An 18,853-nucleotide genomic window follows, 5' to 3' on the forward strand; every position below is an offset into this window, starting at 1 on the left:
GAGATCTATGAATGAATTCTGTCGATAAAAACCGACTTGTATGTGCTGCGAAATGCCCTAAATATCGGATATAAAACGGGCCGTGAAGCAGACGACAAACGTCCGCTTTTCCTGGCGTCATTTCGCCTCTAGAGGGCCAGTCAGATGATGTCATCAGTGAACACTGATAATTGAAGCCATTCATGCTAGTACGTCAATCCCATAGAAATGCTACTATGAAAGACCGTGTTAACTGACTACTTAAAAGTTGAAACATGGCGAAATGTTGTGCGTATGAATGCCATAACGATTCATGTTATGTTTCTCGAAATCCCAGATAAAAAATCACCGTGACGTTGTTGGTTGCGAGAAATCGGCAGAAGAACTAACCTGAAAATGAAGACACGTACAGCGCTCTAGCTATAGTAAACGGTGAGTGATATAAATATTGTTTGAGTTAAAAACTAAATTAGAAATACGCTAATATCACTTGAACTACAATAATCATTTCACACGACTTCCCATTTTTAATCGACCGCTTATCGCTTAATTTCCGACCGCACTGTATTTTCCGACCGGAAAAGGACCGCATTTTTATCGTATTTTTTCTCTCACCGACTCATTGAAAACACCGATCGGTCGCCCAAACACTGGTCACTTGCACAGGAGTGATCGAAATAGTGGTTTTGAGTGATATAGTTTGGGGATACAACGGGTACTAACTTTTATTAAATTCCGAACTACTCTTCAAATCTATACCACATTGTATCGTTCGCGGACGAAACTTCACCTGTGTCCAATATTAAATAACTGACTTTGCGTAATTATTATGAAAGCGATATATTACAATGTTGAAATTTTTAGAGCCGGTACAACATTGTAAACAAATTTGCGTAATTAGTAAAGCAGCGCACTAAGTAAACGACCTCAAAATATACAAGTTTGCGTCACCGTCCCTCAACACGTGTTGAGGGACGGTGTTTGCGTACAGCACCGTCAGAACCTTGTCAGAACTAATAACAATTTTTCAAGATCGACGCGCGGAGCATGAAAGAAAAAGATTGCTAAGGTAACGCGCCTGTTCAGTGCGTGACTCATATGAAAATTTGTGCTTACAACTGGTTTTTAATCGGTGTCGAAAACGTGCACAGTATGGTCGTTTTGTGCACGTTTTCGACACGGCTTATCAGCCACCTCAAGTGCCAAATCCATGAAATAAACAACCAATGTCAATAGAGTAGCCTAGGTGTTAAAAATGGATTAAGTACTGGCAAACCAACTTCTGCATAGGTATGTCTCTAAACGCTTGCTTCTTGGTTGATTTAGTCATCTTTTTTGAACTCAGAAGCCCACAAAACCTAATATTACATGTGAGAACGAAACAAATCCGTCGAGATTTCACGTTTTCCCGTGAAAGGAATGCTGGCTGTTCTCTCTCTTGGATTCCTTCCCCGCGTATACTAGTACTGGTACTACCATGGATTAGTACCTTTGAGGGACGATGGTACTACCAACTCTAACCATGTTCCCATTTATTGACGCATGTCAAGTTATAAATGGGCATCAATACTCATTTCGCCCAATATTTCGCTTTTATAACATTTTAATCAACAGCACATCGCTTAATTTCCGACCGGAAAAACGACCATGTTGTTAATAGGTGAAGTGATGTTAAAAACATAAGTAGTTCATCTTCTTGCGTACACCGCAACAACAAAGATTTATTTTCTAACACAGATCTCCAGTCAAGAGGGTGGCGTTTGGACGTAACCCCGGAGTTAAACCATAGACAATATAGTAGGAAGGACAAGCAACTCCAGCGAATCTATTGTAGCAGGGTAGGCTGGAAAAAAGTTAAGCTGATTTAAACTAACCGTTAACATAAACTAAATGTTTATTTCGATTTCTCGTTAAGGTAGAGATGCAGTTTACCTGACAGGTATTTTAATTAGTTAATTAGGCAACCAAGATGACCTCCCTTGTCCACAAAACCATATATTTTTGGAAAGCTTATTGTATGAATTTAAAAATGTTGTAAGTATTTTTTTTTATGGACACTGTAGTTTGAAATATGCACAAAAATGTGTATTTTTGCTCAAAAGTGATTTAAAAAAAAATAGCTTCTAAACCATGCTTCTGTTTCCTGTCAAAATTGGTTTACGAGTACATCTGTTTACTACGAAGAAAGTGCCGTCTTGAAAACTCTCGCGAAATGCGGTATTCTAAATGATCACGAGTTCACGTGTGTAGATGATTTGCTCGATGTTTTTTTTTCGGATTTTGATGACGGTGGAAATGATAGTGCAGAAGATCCAAACGCAGTAGACACAGCAATTCATGTTAATAACTCTGTGTGTGTGATTCAGAGCCCGGGCATCAACATCGAAAATAGCGAAGATTTGCGTTTTCTTGATCGTCACGTAAAAGAAACCCTTTGAAACGCTAACAAAAAACCGAAAATAGTGAAAATAAAATAATAAAGACAATCGTGCCTCATTTATACACAAGTATTCGAGTTATTTTGTTGAAATTATTAATAAAAACAGGGTATAACGTAGGTAGACGTGTATTCAGGCTGAAGGACTGGTCGTGTAGTCAAGATGGCGACAGACGTGAAGACGGAATGAAAGTCTATTAAGAAAAATGCGAGACAGAGAACAACAAAAAACAAGCGTAGTCGGTGAAAATAACAAAATTTTAAGTTTCATGCATCATAAAAACTAAAATTCGAGTATTTTGTCGAAAACGGGATACAACCTTAGACATGAATTCCGGTTGAAAGAGTGTGCGCTATGTCAAGATGGTGACAGACGGGAGAACATACGGATTCAAAGTCTGTTTGAAAAAAAATGGGTGGCAGAGACCAAAAACAATACGAGCATAGTCGATAAACAATAACATAATAAGATGATTCATGCATCATGAAAACAAAAATATTCAAATATTTTGTCGAAAACGTGGTACAAACTGAATATAGCATGTACGGAAACATTACTGCCGACTGAAACTAACTTATAATTTTATTCAATTAGACAGGAACATATATATTAAAAGTAATATTTACATCTGATAACTATTGTGTGTTCGAAAGATGTATATTGCGGAAAGAAAACGACTCGTTTGGGGAAAGATACTTGTAGTTGATACGAAAGTAGTGACATCGCATCGAAGTAAATAAAACGTCATTGTTTACTTGCTCATTATAATATTCCAGCCCAGCTTGCGTTGGGCATACGGCGTTTGACTTTGGTGTTACCATGGAGGTAATAATCTTATTACCTCCATGGTGTTACTATACTACTATAATACTGTCTGTGGTTAAACAGGACCCAAACTGATAGGGAGTAAAACACGGAAGTGGAAGAGCTGTCCATGCATTGACCAATAACACAAGAGCTCACAAACACCAAAGAAATATTTGTTGTTGTAATTAACAAAGGGATTTGGCACTAAAAACAATGGAACATTTATAGGCTTAACGTTGGATTTAGATCGTGTTATAATCCAAATCCCCTACTAAGACTTGTAAGCTTCGGTCAACACACACTTGATGTCAGCATCGCCGCGCAGTCAGTTACGCAATGAAGTACCTAAAGTTCAATTGCGTCCCAAAATAATGTCGTTGATCACTCAGTCTTTTGCAAAATATTATAACTAGTTTCCAAACTTTTGATGCAGCCAGATTTATTTAACTTTGTGGCAATATAATCTTTTTAATTTCCCAGTCCTTTCTGTTCATTCATTGTCTTGACAATATATGTGAATTGCTGTGCGAGCTTTTCGTACCCGACCGCGGTCATACGGCGTCATGAAATCTATGCATAAAAGGCGGGCGACCTGCGGCTGTTTGATTTCCTACTCTCTCCTAAGCTAGCGATTGGTGAGAATGGTTATTAATATATTACCCGATGTACTTGTAAATCAAACAGTCATGCCGCAATTGTGTTGAAACATTTTTGGGGCAGTAAGTAACGTCAGAATATTGTTTAAAATAAAATATTCCATCCCAATCAAATCTAGGTCAAAGGGTCAAATTGCGTGCATATAATTATAGATACTAGTAGTTAAAAACTAAATATATTTGAATTTTTGACGGCTATTCAACATTTGTGCAAACCAGAATAAAAAAATGTAGTAGTGTATACAATAGCGATATGACTGAGATATCATGGAATTTGTTTACAATATTGTACCGGCTCTAGTATTGGACACAGATGAAGTTGTTCGCGAATGATACAGAGTGGTATAGATTTGAAGAGCCGTTCAGAATTTATAATAATTAACACTTGTTGTATATCCCCAAACATTTTGACTACTCCTGAGCCGGTGACCAGTGTTTGGGCGAGCGGTCGGTGTTTTCAATAAGCGAGCGAGAGAAAAAAAACGGTAAAAATGTGGTCGTTTTCTGCTTGGAAAATACAGTGAGGTCGGAAATTAAGCGATTGTTTAACAAGTGGGAAGTTGGGCAAAATGAGTACTGTGGTTCAAGTGATATTAGCATATTTCTCATTTAGTTTTAACTCCTACAATATTTATTCACTCACTGTTTACTATAGCCAGAACGCTGTACGTGTCTTCACTTTCAGGTTAGTTCTTCCGCCGATTTCTCGAAACCAGCAACGTGAATTTTTATTTGGGATTTCGAGAAACATAACATGAATCGTTATGGCATTCATAACACAACACCTCTCCATGTTTCAACTTTTAAGTTGTCAGTTAACAAGGTCTTTCATACCGGGCTTTCATAGTAGCATTTCTATGGGATTTACGTACTAGCATGAATGGGTTCAGTTATCAGTGTTCACTGATGACATCATCTGACTGGCCCTTTAGAGGCGAAATGACGCCGGGCAAAGCGGGCGTTTTTCGTCTGCTTCACAGCCCGTTTTATACCCGATATTTAGGGCTTTTCGCAGCACATATAAGTTGTTTTTATCGACAGAATTCATTCATAGATCTCAACTTTCATGTACAGAGTGTCATAAGCCACACCTCTGATCCCCTTTAACCCGGTATTAATAAAGAGTTATTATATCGTGAACTACATGTCTGATCATTGGTTGGTTGTTGACTGAAATGGTATTATACTGGGGTCTTCACACTACCCAAATAAGAAGTTTATCACAGTGATCTATGTTGTGACTAGTGTGATCTATGTTGTGACTAGTGTGATCTAAATTGTGCTTATTGTGGTCATTGTTGTGACTAGTGTTGTCTATGTTGTGACGAGTGTCATCATTGTTGTGACTAGTGTGAACTATGTTGTGCCTAGTGAGGCCAGTGTTGTGACTAGTGTGGTCTATGTTGTGACCAGAGTGGTCTATGTTGTGACTAAAGTCATCATTGTTGTGACTAGTGTGATCTATGTTGTGACTAGTGTGGTCTATGTTGTGACTAGTGTGGTCATTGTTGTGACCAGAGTGGCCTATGTTTTGACTAAGGTCAACATTGTTGTGACTAGTGTGAACTATGTTGTGCCCAGTGTGGTCATTGTTGTGACTAGTGTGGTCTATGTTGTGACCAGAGTGGTCTATGTGGTGACTGATGTGAACATTGTTGTGACTATTGTTGTCATTGTTGTGACTAGTGTGGTCTATGTTATGACTAGTGTCATCATTGTTGTGACTAATGTGGTCTATGGTGTGACTAGTGTGGTCTATGTGGTGACTGATGTGGACATTGTTGTGACTATTGTGGTCTATGTTGTGACTAGTGTCATCATTGTTCTGACTAGTGTGATCTATGTTGTGCCTAGTGTGGCCATTGTTGTGACTAGTGTGGTCTATGTTGTGCCTAGTGTGGTCATTGTTCTGACTAGTGTGGTCTATGTTGTGCCTAGTGTGGTCATTGTTCTGACTAGTGTGGTCATTGTTGTGACTAGTGTCATCATTGTTGTGACTAGTGTGGTCTATGTTGTGTCCAGTGTCAACATTGTTGTGACTAGTGTGGTCTATGTTGTGTCTAGTGTCAACATTGTTGTGACTAGTGTGGTCTATGTTGTGACCACAGTGGTCTATGTTGTGACTAAGGTCATCATTGTTTTGCCTAGTGTGGTCTATGTTGTGACTAGTGTGGTCTATGTGGTGACTGATGTGGACATTGTTGTGACTATTGTGGTCATTGTTGTGACTAGTGTGGTCATTGTTGTGACCAGAGTGGCCTATGTTTTGACTAAGGTCAACATTGTTGTGACTAGTGTGAACTATGTTGTGCCCAGTGTGGTCATTGTTGTGACTAGTGTGGTCTATGTTGTGACCAGAGTGGTCTATGTGGTGACTGATGTGAACATTGTTGTGACTATTGTTGTCATTGTTGTGACTAGTGTGGTCTATGTTATGACTAGTGTCATCATTGTTGTGACTAGTGTGGTCTATGGTGTGACTAGTGTGGTCTATGTGGTGACTGATGTGGACATTGTTGTGACTATTGTGGTCTATGTTGTGACTAGTGTCATCATTGTTCTGACTAGTGTGATCTATGTTGTGCCTAGTGTGGCCATTGTTGTGCCTAGTGTGGTCATTGTTCTGACTAGTGTGGTCATTGTTGTGACTAGTGTGGTCATTGTTGTGCCTAGTGTGGTCATTGTTGTGCCTAGTGTGGTCATTGTTGTGCCTAGTGTGGTCTATGTTGTGACTAGTATGATCTATGTTGTGACTAGTGTGATCTATGTTGTGACTAGTGTGTTTCTTGTTGTGCCTAGTGTGGCCATTCTTGTGACTAGTGTGATCTATGTTGTGACTAGTGTGGCCATTGTTCTGACTAGTGTGATCTATGTTGTGTTTAGTGTGGCCATTGTTGTGACTAGTGTGGTCTATGTTGTGCCTAGTGTGGTCATTGTTCTGACTAGTGTGGTCATTGTTGTGACTAGTGTCATCATTGTTGTGACTAGTGTGGTCTATGTTGTGTCTAGTGTCATCATTGTTGTGACTAGTGTGGTCTATGTTGTGCCTAGTGTGGTCATTGTGACTAGTGTGGTCATTGTTGTGACTAGTGTCATCATTGTTGTGACTAGTGTGGTCTATGTTGTGTCTAGTGTAATCATTGTTGTGACTAGTGTGGTCTATGTTGTGCCTAGTGTGGTCATTGTTGTGACTAGTGTGGTCTATGTTGTGTCTAGTGTCAACATTGTTGTGACTAGTGTGGTCTATGTTGTGTCTAGTGTCAACATTGTTGTGACTAGTGTGGTCTATGTTGTGCCTAGTGTGGTCATTGTTCTGACTAGTGTGGTCTATGTTGTGCCTAGTGTGGTCATTGTTCTGACTAGTGTGGTCATTGTTGTGACTAGTGTCATCATTGTTGTGACTAGTGTGGTCTATGTTGTGTCTAGTGTCAACATTGTTGTGACTAGTGTGGTCTATGTTGTGCCTATGTTGTGAATAGTGTGGTCATTGTTGTGCCTAGTGTGGTCTATGTTGTGACTAGTATGATCTATGTTGTGCCTAGTGTGGCCATTGTTGTGACTAGTGTGGTCTATGTTGTGCCTAGTGTGGTCATTGTTCTGACTAGTGTGGTCATTGTTGTGACTAGTGTCATCATTGTTGTGACTAGTGTGGTCTATGTTGTGTCTAGTGTCAACATTGTTGTGACTAGTGTGGTCTATGTTGTGCCTATGTTGTGAATAGTGTGGTCATTGTTGTGCCTAGTGTGGTCTATGTTGTGACTAGTATGATCTATGTTGTGACTGGTGTGATCTATGTTGTGACTAGTGTGTTTCTTGTTGTGCCTAGTGTGGCCATTCTTGTGACTAGTGTGCTCTATGTTGTGTCTAGTGTCAACATTGTTGTGACTAGTGTGGTCTATGTTGTGCCTATGTTGTGAATAGTGTGGTCATTGTTGTGCCTAGTGTGGTCTATGTTGTGACTAGTATGATCTATGTTGTGACTAGTGTGTTTCTTGTTGTGCCTAGTGTGGCCATTCTTGTGACTAGTGTGATCTATGTTGTGACTAGTGTGGCCATTGTTGTGCCTGGTGTGGCCATTCTTGTGACCAGAGTGGTCTATGTTGTGACTGATGTGAACATTGTTGTGACTATTGTTGTCATTGTTGTGACTAGTGTGGTCTATGTTATGACTAGTGTCATCATTGTTGTGACTAGTGTGGTCTATGGTGTGACTAGTGTGGTCTATGTAGTGACTAGTGTGGTCTATGTAGTGACTGATGTGGACATTGTTGTGACTATTGTGGTCTATGTTGTGACTAGTGTCATTATTGTTCTGACTAGTGTGATCTATGTTGTGCCTAGTGTGGCCATTGTTGTGACTAGTGTGGTCTATGTTGTGCCTAGTGTGGTCATTGTTCTGACTAGTGTGGTCATTCTTGTGACTAGTGTCATCATTGTTGTGACTAGTGTGGTCTATGTTGTGTCTAGTGTCAACATTGTTGTGACTAGTGTGGTCTATGTTGTGCCTATGTTGTGAATAGTGTGGTCATTGTTGTGCCTAGTGTGGTCTATGTTGTGACTAGTATGATCTATGTTGTGACTAGTGTGATCTATGTTGTGACTAGTGTGATCTATGTTGTGACTAGTGTGATCTATGTTGTGACTAGTGTGATCTATGTTGTGACTAGTGTGGCCATTCGTGTGCCTGGTGTGGCCATTCGTGTGACCAGAGTGGTCTATGTTGTGACTAAGGTCATCATTGTTGTGCCTAGTGTGGTCTATGTTGTGCCTAGTGTCAACATTGTTGTGACTAGTGTGGTCTATGTTGTGCCTATGTTGTGAATAGTGTGGTCATTGTTGTGCCTAGTGTGGTCTATGTTGTGACTAGTATGATCTATGTTGTGACTAGTGTGATCTATGTTGTGACTAGTGTGATCTATGTTGTGACTAGTGTGATCTATGTTGTGACTAGTGTGATCTATGTTGTGACTAGTGTGGCCATTCGTGTGCCTGGTGTGGCCATTCGTGTGACCAGAGTGGTCTATGTTGTGACTAAGGTCATCATTGTTGTGCCTAGTGTGGTCTATGTTGTGCCTAGTGTGATCTATGTTGTGCCTAGTGTGGTCAATGTTGTGGCTGGCGTGGTCTATGTTGTGGCTGATGTGGTCTATGTTGTGGCTGGTGTGGTCTATGTTGTGGCTGGTGTGGTCATTGTTGTGGTTGGTGTGGTCTATGTTGTGGCTGGTGTGGTCTGTTGTGGCTGGTGTGGTCTATGTTGTGCCTTGTGTGGTCTGTTGCGGCTGGTGTGGTCTATGTTGTGTCTTGTGTCGTCTGATGGTTAGTATAAGGTCTATGTAGAGTCTATATTTTAGTATATATTGGTAACAACTTATCTAATACAGTTTGGTTTGACAATCTATATCCATATATGCACACATTTTGTTTCTATGAATCTCCCATTATTCACTTTCTTACCAACTTCAATTGTTAAATTGAATGTTACTTTGCAGTTGTATGATATTGTTTCCTTTCATATTCTTTGCTTTGGAATGCCTGTTGTTTTGCTCACAGAAGATCATTTTGAAAAAAGTACCAACAGAAGCTGTTTCATTTGTAATGACTTATTTTTTTCTAGTTTGAGTTGGTATATTTTGAGAATATATGGTTGACTCATTCTGAGCAGTATAGATGGTAAGTCAATAACAGTAGACATGTGTAATCAGCAATAATTAACAGCCTTGTAATCAGTAATACCAGCCTTGTGATCAGCAATACCAGTGTTGTAATCAGCAACACCAGCCTTGTAATCAGCAACACCAGCCTTGTAATCAGAATTACAAGCTTTGTAATCAGCAATACCAGCCTTGTAATCAGCAACACCAGCCTTGTAATCAGCAACACCAGCCTTGTAATCAGCAAATCAAGCCTTGTAATCAGCAAATCAAGCCTTGTAATCAGCAATACCGGCCCTGTAATCAGCAATGCTAGCCTTGTAATTAACAATACCAACCTTGTAATCAGCAATACCATCCCTGTAATCATCAATACCAGCATTGTAATCAGCAATACCAGCCTTGTAATCAGCAAATCAAGTCTTGTAATCAGCAATACCGGCCATGTAATCAGCAATGCTAGCCTTTTACTCAACAATACCAGCCTTGTAATCAGAAATACTAGCCTTGTAATCAGCAATACAAGCCTTGTAATCAGCAATACCAGCCCTGTAATCACCAATGCTAGCCTAGTAATCAGAAAATGAAGCCTTGTAATCAGCAATACCAGCCTTATAATCAGCAATACCAGCCTTGTAATCAGCAATACTAGCCCTGTAATCAGCAATGCTAGCCTTGTAATCAGAAAATCAAGCCTTGTAATCAGCAATACAAGCCTTGTAATCAGCAATACCAGCCCTGTAATCACCAATGCTAGCCTTGTAATCAGAAAATCAAGCCTTATAATCAGCAATACCAGCCTTGTAATCAGCAATACTAGCCCTGTAATCAGCAATACTGGCCTTGTAATCAGCAACGCCAGCCTTGGAATCAGCAATACCAGCCTTGGAATCAGCAATACCAGCCTTGTAATCAACAATACCAGCCTTGTAATCAGCAACACCAGCCTTGTAATAAGTAAATCAAGCCTTGTAATCAGCAACACCGGTCCTGTAATCAGCAATGCTAGCCTTGTAATCAACAATACCAGCCTTGTAATTAGCAGCCTTGTGATCAGCAATACTAGCCTTGTAATCAGCAATACCAGCCTTGTAATCAGCAAATCAAGCCTTGTAACCAGCAATACCGGCCCTGTAATCAGCAATGCTAGCCTTGTAATCAACAATACCGGCCTTGTAATCAGCAATACCAGCCTTGTAGTCAGCAATATTGGCCTTTTAATCAGCAAATCAAGCCTTGTAATCAGCAAATCAAGCCTTGTAATCAGCAATACCAGCTTTGTAATCAGCTATACTAGCATCGTAATCAGCAATGCTAGCATGTAGTTAGCATGCCAGCCCTGTAATCAGCAAATCAAGCCTTGTAATCAGCAATACCAGCCTTGGAATCTGCAATACTAGCCTTGTAATCAGCAATACCAGCCTTGTAATCAGCAATACCAGCCTTGTAATCGGCAATACCAACCATGGAATCAGCAATACCAGCCTTGTAATCAGCAATAGTAGCCTTGTAATCATCAATACCAGCCTTGTAATCAGCAATACCAGCCTTGTAATCAGCAATACCAGCCTTGTAATCAGCAAATCAAGCCTTGTAACCAGCAATACCGGCCCTGTAATCAGCAATGCTAGCCTTGTAATCAACAATACCAGCCTTGTAATCAGCAATACCAGCCTTGTAGTCAGCAATATTGGCCTTTTAATCAGCAAATCAAGCCTTGTAATCAGCAAATCAAGCCTTGTAATCAGCAATACCAGCTTTGTAATCAGCTATACTAGCATCGTAATCAGCACTGCTAGCATGTAGTTAGCATGCCAGCCCTGTAATCAGCAAATCAAGCCTTGTAATCAGCAATACCAGCCTTGGAATCAGCAATACAAGCCTTGGAATCTGCAATACTAGCCTTGTAATCAGCAATACCAGCCTTGTAATCAGCAATACCAGCCTTGTAATCGGCAATACCAGCCATGGAATCAGCAATACCAGCCTTGTAATCAGCATTAACAGCCTTGTAATCAGCAATACCAGCCATGGAATCAGCAATACTAGCCTTGTGATCAGCAATACCAGCCTTGTAATCATCAATACCAGCCTTGGAATCAGCAATACCGGCCCTGTAATCAGCAATACCAGCCTTGGAATCAGCAATACCAGCCTTGTAATCAGCAATACCAGTATTTTAATCAGCAATACCAGCCATGGAATCAGCAATACCAGCCATGGAATCAGCAATACCAGCCTTGTAATCAGCAATAGTAACCTTGTAATCAGCATTACCAGCCTTGTAATCAGCAATACCAGCCATGGAATCAGCAATACTAGCCTTGTAATCAGCAATACCAGCCTTGGAATCAGCAATACCAGCCTTGTAATCAGCAATACAGGCCTTGTAGTCAGCAATACCAGCCATGGAATCAGCAATACCAGCCATAGAATTAGCAATACCTGCCTTGTATTCAGCAATACCAGCCTTGGAATCAGCAATACCAGCCATGGAATCAGCAATACCTGCCTTGCAATCAGCAATACCAGCCATGGAATCAGCAATAGCAGCCTTGTAATCAGCAATATTGGCCTTGTAATTGGCAATACCAGCCTTGTAAAAAAGTAATATTAGCACTGTAATCAACAATACCAGCTTTGTAATCAGCTATACTAGCATCGTAATCAGCAATGCTAGCATGTAGTTAGCATGCCAGCCCTGTAATCAGCAAATCAAGCCTTGTAATCAGCAATACCAGCCTTGGAATCAGCAATACAAGCCTTGGAATCTGCAATACTAGCCTTGTAATCAGCAATACCAGCCTTGTAATCAGCAATAGCAGCCTTGTAATCGGCAATACCAACCATGGAATCAGCAATACCAGCCTTGTAATCAGCAATAGTAGCCTTGTAATCATCAATACCAGCCTTGTAATCAGCAATACCAGCTTTGTAATCAGCTATACTAGCATCGTAATCAGCAATGCTAGCATGTAGTTAGCATGCCAGCCCTGTAATCAGCAAATCAAGCCTTGGAATCAGCTATACCAGCCTTGGAATCAGCAATACAAGCCTTGGAATCTGCAATACTAGCCTTGTAATCAGCAATACCAGCCTTGTAATCAGCAATACTAGCCCCGTAATCAGCAATGCTAGCCTTGTAATCAGAAAATCAAGCCTTGTAATCAGCAATACAAGCCTTGTAATCAGCAATACAAGCCTTGTAATCAGCAATACCAGCCCTGTAATCACCAATGCTAGCCTTGTAATCAGAAAATCAAGCCTTATAATCAGCAATACCAGCCTTGTAATCAGCAATACTAGCCCTGTAATCAGCAATACTGGCCTTGTAATCAGCAATACTGGCCTTGTAATCAGCAATGCCAGCCTTGGAATCAGCAATACCAGCCTTGGAATCAGCAATACCAGCCTTGTAATCAACAATACCAGCCTTGTAATCAGCAACACCAGCCTTGTAATAAGTAAATCAAGCCTTGTAATCAGCAACACCGGTCCTGTAATCAGCAATGCTAGCTTTGTAATCAACAATACCAGCCTTGTAATTAGCAGTCTTGTGATCAGCAATACTAGCCTTGTAATCAGCAATACCAGCCTTGTAATCAGCAAATCAAGCCTTGTAATCAGCAAATCAAGCCTTGTAATCAGCAATACCAGCTTTGTAATCAGCTATACTAGCATCGTAATCAACAATGCTAGCATGTAGTTAGCATGCCAGCCCTGTAATCAGCAAATCAAGCCTTGTAATCAGCAATACCGGCCTTGGAATCAGCAATACAAGCCTTGGAATCTGCAATACTAGCCTTGTAATCAGCAATACCAGCCTTGTAATCAGCAATACCAGCCTTGTAATCGGCAATACCAGCCATGGAATCAGCAATACCGGCCCTGTAATCAGCAATACCAGCCTTGGAATCAGCAATACCAGCCTTGTAATCAGCAATACCAGTATTTTAATCAGCAATACCAGCCATGGAATCAGCAATACCAGCCATGGAATCAGCAATACCAGCCTTGTAATCAGCAATAGTAGCCTTGTAATCAGCATTACCAGCCTTGTAATCAGCAATACCAGCCATGGAATCAGCAATACTAGCCTTGTAATCAGCAATACCAGCCTTGGAATCAGCAATACCAGCCTTGTAATCAGCAATACAGGCCTTGTAGTCAGCAATACCAGCCATGGAATCAGCAATACAAGCCTTGGAATCTGCAATACTAGCCTTGTAATCAGCAATACCAGCCTTGTAATCAGCAATACCAGCCTTGTAATCGGCAATACCAGCCATGGAATCAGCAATACCAGCCTTGTAATCAGCATTAACAGCCTTGTAATCAGCAATACCAGCCATGGAATCAGCAATACTAGCCTTGTGATCAGCAATACCAGCCTTGTAATCATCAATACCAGCCTTGGAATCAGCAATACCGGCCCTGTAATCAGCAATACCAGCCTTGGAATCAGCAATACCAGCCTTGTAATCAGCAATACCAGTATTTTAATCAGCAATACCAGCCATGGAATCAGCAATACCAGCCATGGAATCAGCAATACCAGCCTTGTATTCAGCAATAGTAGCCTTGTAATCAGCATTACCAGCCTTGTAATCAGCAATACCAGCCATGGAATCAGCAATACTAGCCTTGTAATCAGCAATACCAGCCTTGGAATCAGCAATACCAGCCTTGTAATCAGCAATACAGGCCTTGTAGTCAGCAATACCAGCCATGGAATCAGCAATACCAGCCATAGAATTAGCAATACCTGCCTTGTATTCAGCAATACCAGCCTTGGAATCAGCAATACCAGCCATGGAATCAGCAATACCTGCCTTGCAATCAGCAATACCAGCCATGGAATCAGCAATAGCAGCCTTGTAATCAGCAATATTGGCCTTGTAATTGGCAATACCAGCCTTGTAAAAAAGTAATATTAGCACTGTAATCAACAATACCAGCTTTGTAATCAGCTATACTAGCATCGTAATCAGCAATGCTAGCATGTAGTTAGCATGCCAGCCCTGTAATCAGCAAATCAAGCCTTGTAATCAGCAATACCAGCCTTGGAATCAGCAATACAAGCCTTGGAATCTGCAATACTAGCCTTGTAATCAGCAATACCAGCCTTGTAATCAGCAATAGCAGCCTTGTAATCGGCAATACCAACCATGGAATCAGCAATACCAGCCTTGTAATCAGCAATAGTAGCCTTGTAATCATCAATACCAGCCTTGTAATCAGCAATACCAGCTTTGTAATCAGCTATACTAGCATCGTAATCAGCAATGCTAGCATGTAGTTAGCATGCCAGCCCTGTAATCAGCAAATCAAGCCTTGGAATCAGCTATACCAGCCTTGGAATCAGCAATACAAGCCTTGGAATCTGCAATACTAGCCTTGTAATCAGCAATACCAGCCTTGTAATCAGCAATACTAGCCCCGTAATCAGCAATGCTAGCCTTGTAATCAGAAAATCAAGCCTTGTAATCAGCAATACAAGCCTTGTAATCAGCAATACAAGCCTTGTAATCAGCAATACCAGCCCTGTAATCACCAATGCTAGCCTTGTAATCAGAAAATCAAGCCTTATAATCAGCAATACCAGCCTTGTAATCAGCAATACTAGCCCTGTAATCAGCAATACTGGCCTTGTAATCAGCAATACTGGCCTTGTAATCAGCAATGCCAGCCTTGGAATCAGCAATACCAGCCTTGGAATCAGCAATACCAGCCTTGTAATCAACAATACCAGCCTTGTAATCAGCAACACCAGCCTTGTAATAAGTAAATCAAGCCTTGTAATCAGCAACACCGGTCCTGTAATCAGCAATGCTAGCTTTGTAATCAACAATACCAGCCTTGTAATTAGCAGTCTTGTGATCAGCAATACTAGCCTTGTAATCAGCAATACCAGCCTTGTAATCAGCAAATCAAGCCTTGTAATCAGCAAATCAAGCCTTGTAATCAGCAATACCAGCTTTGTAATCAGCTATACTAGCATCGTAATCAACAATGCTAGCATGTAGTTAGCATGCCAGCCCTGTAATCAGCAAATCAAGCCTTGTAATCAGCAATACCGGCCTTGGAATCAGCAATACAAGCCTTGGAATCTGCAATACTAGCCTTGTAATCAGCAATACCAGCCTTGTAATCAGCAATACCAGCCTTGTAATCGGCAATACCAGCCATGGAATCAGCAATACCGGCCCTGTAATCAGCAATACCAGCCTTGGAATCAGCAATACCAGCCTTGTAATCAGCAATACCAGTATTTTAATCAGCAATACCAGCCATGGAATCAGCAATACCAGCCATGGAATCAGCAATACCAGCCTTGTAATCAGCAATAGTAGCCTTGTAATCAGCATTACCAGCCTTGTAATCAGCAATACCAGCCATGGAATCAGCAATACTAGCCTTGTAATCAGCAATACCAGCCTTGGAATCAGCAATACCAGCCTTGTAATCAGCAATACAGGCCTTGTAGTCAGCAATACCAGCCATGGAATCAGCAATACCAGCCATAGAATTAGCAATACCTGCCTTGTATTCAGCAATACCAGCCTTGGAATCAGCAATACCAGCCATGGAATCAGCAATACCTGCCTTGCAATCAGCAATACCAGCCATGGAATCAGCAATAGCAGCCTTGTAATCAGCAATATTGGCCTTGTAATTGGCAATACCAGCCTTGTAAAAAAGTAATATTAGCACTGTAATCAACAATACCAGCTTTGTAATCAGCTATACTAGCATCGTAATCAGCAATGCTAGCATGTAGTTAGCATGCCAGCCCTGTAATCAGCAAATCAAGCCTTGTAATCAGCAATACCAGCCTTGGAATCAGCAATACAAGCCTTGGAATCTGCAATACTAGCCTTGTAATCAGCAATACCAGCCTTGTAATCAGCAATAGCAGCCTTGTAATCGGCAATACCAACCATGGAATCAGCAATACCAGCCTTGTAATCAGCAATAGTAGCCTTGTAATCATCAATACCAGCCTTGGAATCAGCAATACCAGCCTTGTAATCAGCAATACCAGCCTTGTAATCAGCAAATCAAGCCTTGTAACCAGCAATACCGGCCCTGTAATCAGCAATGCTAGCCTTGTAATCAGCAAATCAAGCCTTGTAATCAGCAAATCAAGCCTTGTAATCAGCAATACCAGCTTTGTAATCAGCTATACTAGCATCGTAATCAGCACTGCTAGCATGTAGTTAGCATGCCAGCCCTGTAATCAGCAAATCAAGCCTTGTAATCAGCAATACCAGCCTTGGAATCAGCAATACAAGCCTTGGAATCTGCAATACTAGCCTTGTAATCAGCAATACCAGCCTTGTAATCAGCAATACCAGCCTTGTAATCGGCAATACCAGCCATGGAATCAGCAATACCAGCCTTGTAATCAGCATTAACAGCCTTGTAATCAGCAATACCAGCCATGGAATCAGCAATACTAGCCTTGTGATCAGCAATACCAGCCTTGTAATCATCAATACCAGCCTTGGAATCAGCAATACCGGCCCTGTAATCAGCAATACCAGCCTTGGAATCAGCAATACCAGCCTTGTAATCAGCAATACCAGTATTTTAATCAGCAATACCAGCCATGGAATCAGCAATACCAGCCATGGAATCAGCAATACCAGCCTTGTAATCAGCAATAGTAGCCTTGTAATCAGCATTACCAGCCTTGTAATCAGCAATACCAGCCATGGAATCAGCAATACTAGCCTTGTAATCAGCAATACCAGCCTTGGAATCAGCAATACCAGCCTTGTAATCAGCAATACAGGCCTTGTAGTCAGCAATACCAGCCATGGAATCAGCAATACCAGCCATAGAATTAGCAATACCTGCCTTGTATTCAGCAATACCAGCCTTGGAATCAGCAATACCAGCCATGGAATCAGCAATACCTGCCTTGCAATCAGCAATACCAGCCATGGAATCAGCAATATCAGCCTTGGAATCAGCAATATTGGCCTTGTAATTGGCAATACCAGCCTTGTAAAAAAGTAATATTAGCACTGTAATCAACAATACCAGCCTTGTAATCAGCAATACGAGCCTTGTAATCAGCAATACCAGCCATGGAATCAGCAATACCTGCCTTGCAATCAGCAATACCAGCCATGGAATCAGCAATAGCAGCCTTGTAATCAGCAATATTGGCCTTGTAATTGGCAATACCACCTTGTAAAAAAGTAATATTAGCATTGTAATCAGGAATACCAGCCTTGTAATCAGTAATACCAGCCTTGTAATCAGTAATACTAGCCTTGTAATCAGCAATACCAGCCTTGTAATCAGTAATACCAGCCTTGTAATCAGCAATACCAGCCTTGTAATCAGCAACACCAGCCTTGTAATCAGCAAATCAAGTCTTGTAATCAGCAATACCGGCCCTGTAATCAGAAATACTAGCCTTGTAATCATTTATACCAGCCTTGTAATCAGAAATACTAGCCTTGTAATCAGCAATACAAGCCTTGTAATCACCAACGCTAGCCTTGTAATCAGAAAATGAAGCCTTGTAATCAGCAATACCAGCCTTATAATCAGCAATACCAGCCTTGTAATCAGCAATACTAGCCCTGTAATCAGCAATGCTAGCCTTGTAATCAGAAAATCAAGCCTTGTAATCAGCAATACAAGCCTTGTAATCAGCAATACCAGCCCTGTAATCACCAATGCTAGCCTTGTAATCAGAAAATCAAGCCTTATAATCAGCAATACCAGCCTTGTAATCAGTAATACTAGCCTTGTAATCAGCAATACCAGCCTTGTAATCAGTAATACCAGCCTTGTAATCAGCAATACCAGCCTTGTAATCAGCAACACCAGCCTTGTAATCAGCAAATCAAGTCTTGTAATCAGCAATACCGGCCCTGTAATCAGAAATACTAGCCTTGTAATCATTTATACCAGCCTTGTAATCAGAAATACTAGCCTTGTAATCAGCAATACCAGCCCTGTAATCACCAACGCTAGCCTTGTAATCAGAAAATGAAGCCTTGTAATCAGCAATACCAGCCTTATAATCAGCAATACCAGCCTTGTAATCAGCAATACTAGCCCTGTAATCAGCAATGCTAGCCTTGTAATCAGAAAATCAAGCCTTGTAATCAGCAATACAAGCCTTGTAATCAGCAATACCAGCCCTGTAATCACCAATGCTAGCCTTGTAATCAGAAAATCAAGCCTTATAATCAGCAATACCAGCCTTGTAATCAGCAATACTAGCCCTGTAATCAGCAATACTGGCCTTGTAATCAGCAATGCCAGCCTTGGAATCAGCAATACCAGCCTTGTAATC

General features: G+C 40.9%; 1 protein-coding gene across 1 annotated transcript in view; it reads left to right on the forward strand.

The window, feature by feature from the left end:
- Positions 1–18,853, forward strand: part of LOC144363582 (battenin-like) — a 49,190-nt gene that overhangs the window by 14,744 nt on the left and 15,593 nt on the right. The window contains exon 11 of the mRNA XM_085495597.1: positions 9,495–9,550. Coding sequence (XP_085351723.1) covers positions 9,495–9,550 — 56 coding nt within the window. The remainder of the gene's footprint in view (positions 1–9,494; positions 9,551–18,853) is intronic.

This window comes from Saccoglossus kowalevskii, chromosome 22 (genome assembly GCF_978046115.1).
Source record: "Saccoglossus kowalevskii chromosome 22, keSacKowa6.1, whole genome shotgun sequence".
Taxonomy (NCBI): domain Eukaryota; kingdom Metazoa; phylum Hemichordata; class Enteropneusta; family Harrimaniidae; genus Saccoglossus; species Saccoglossus kowalevskii.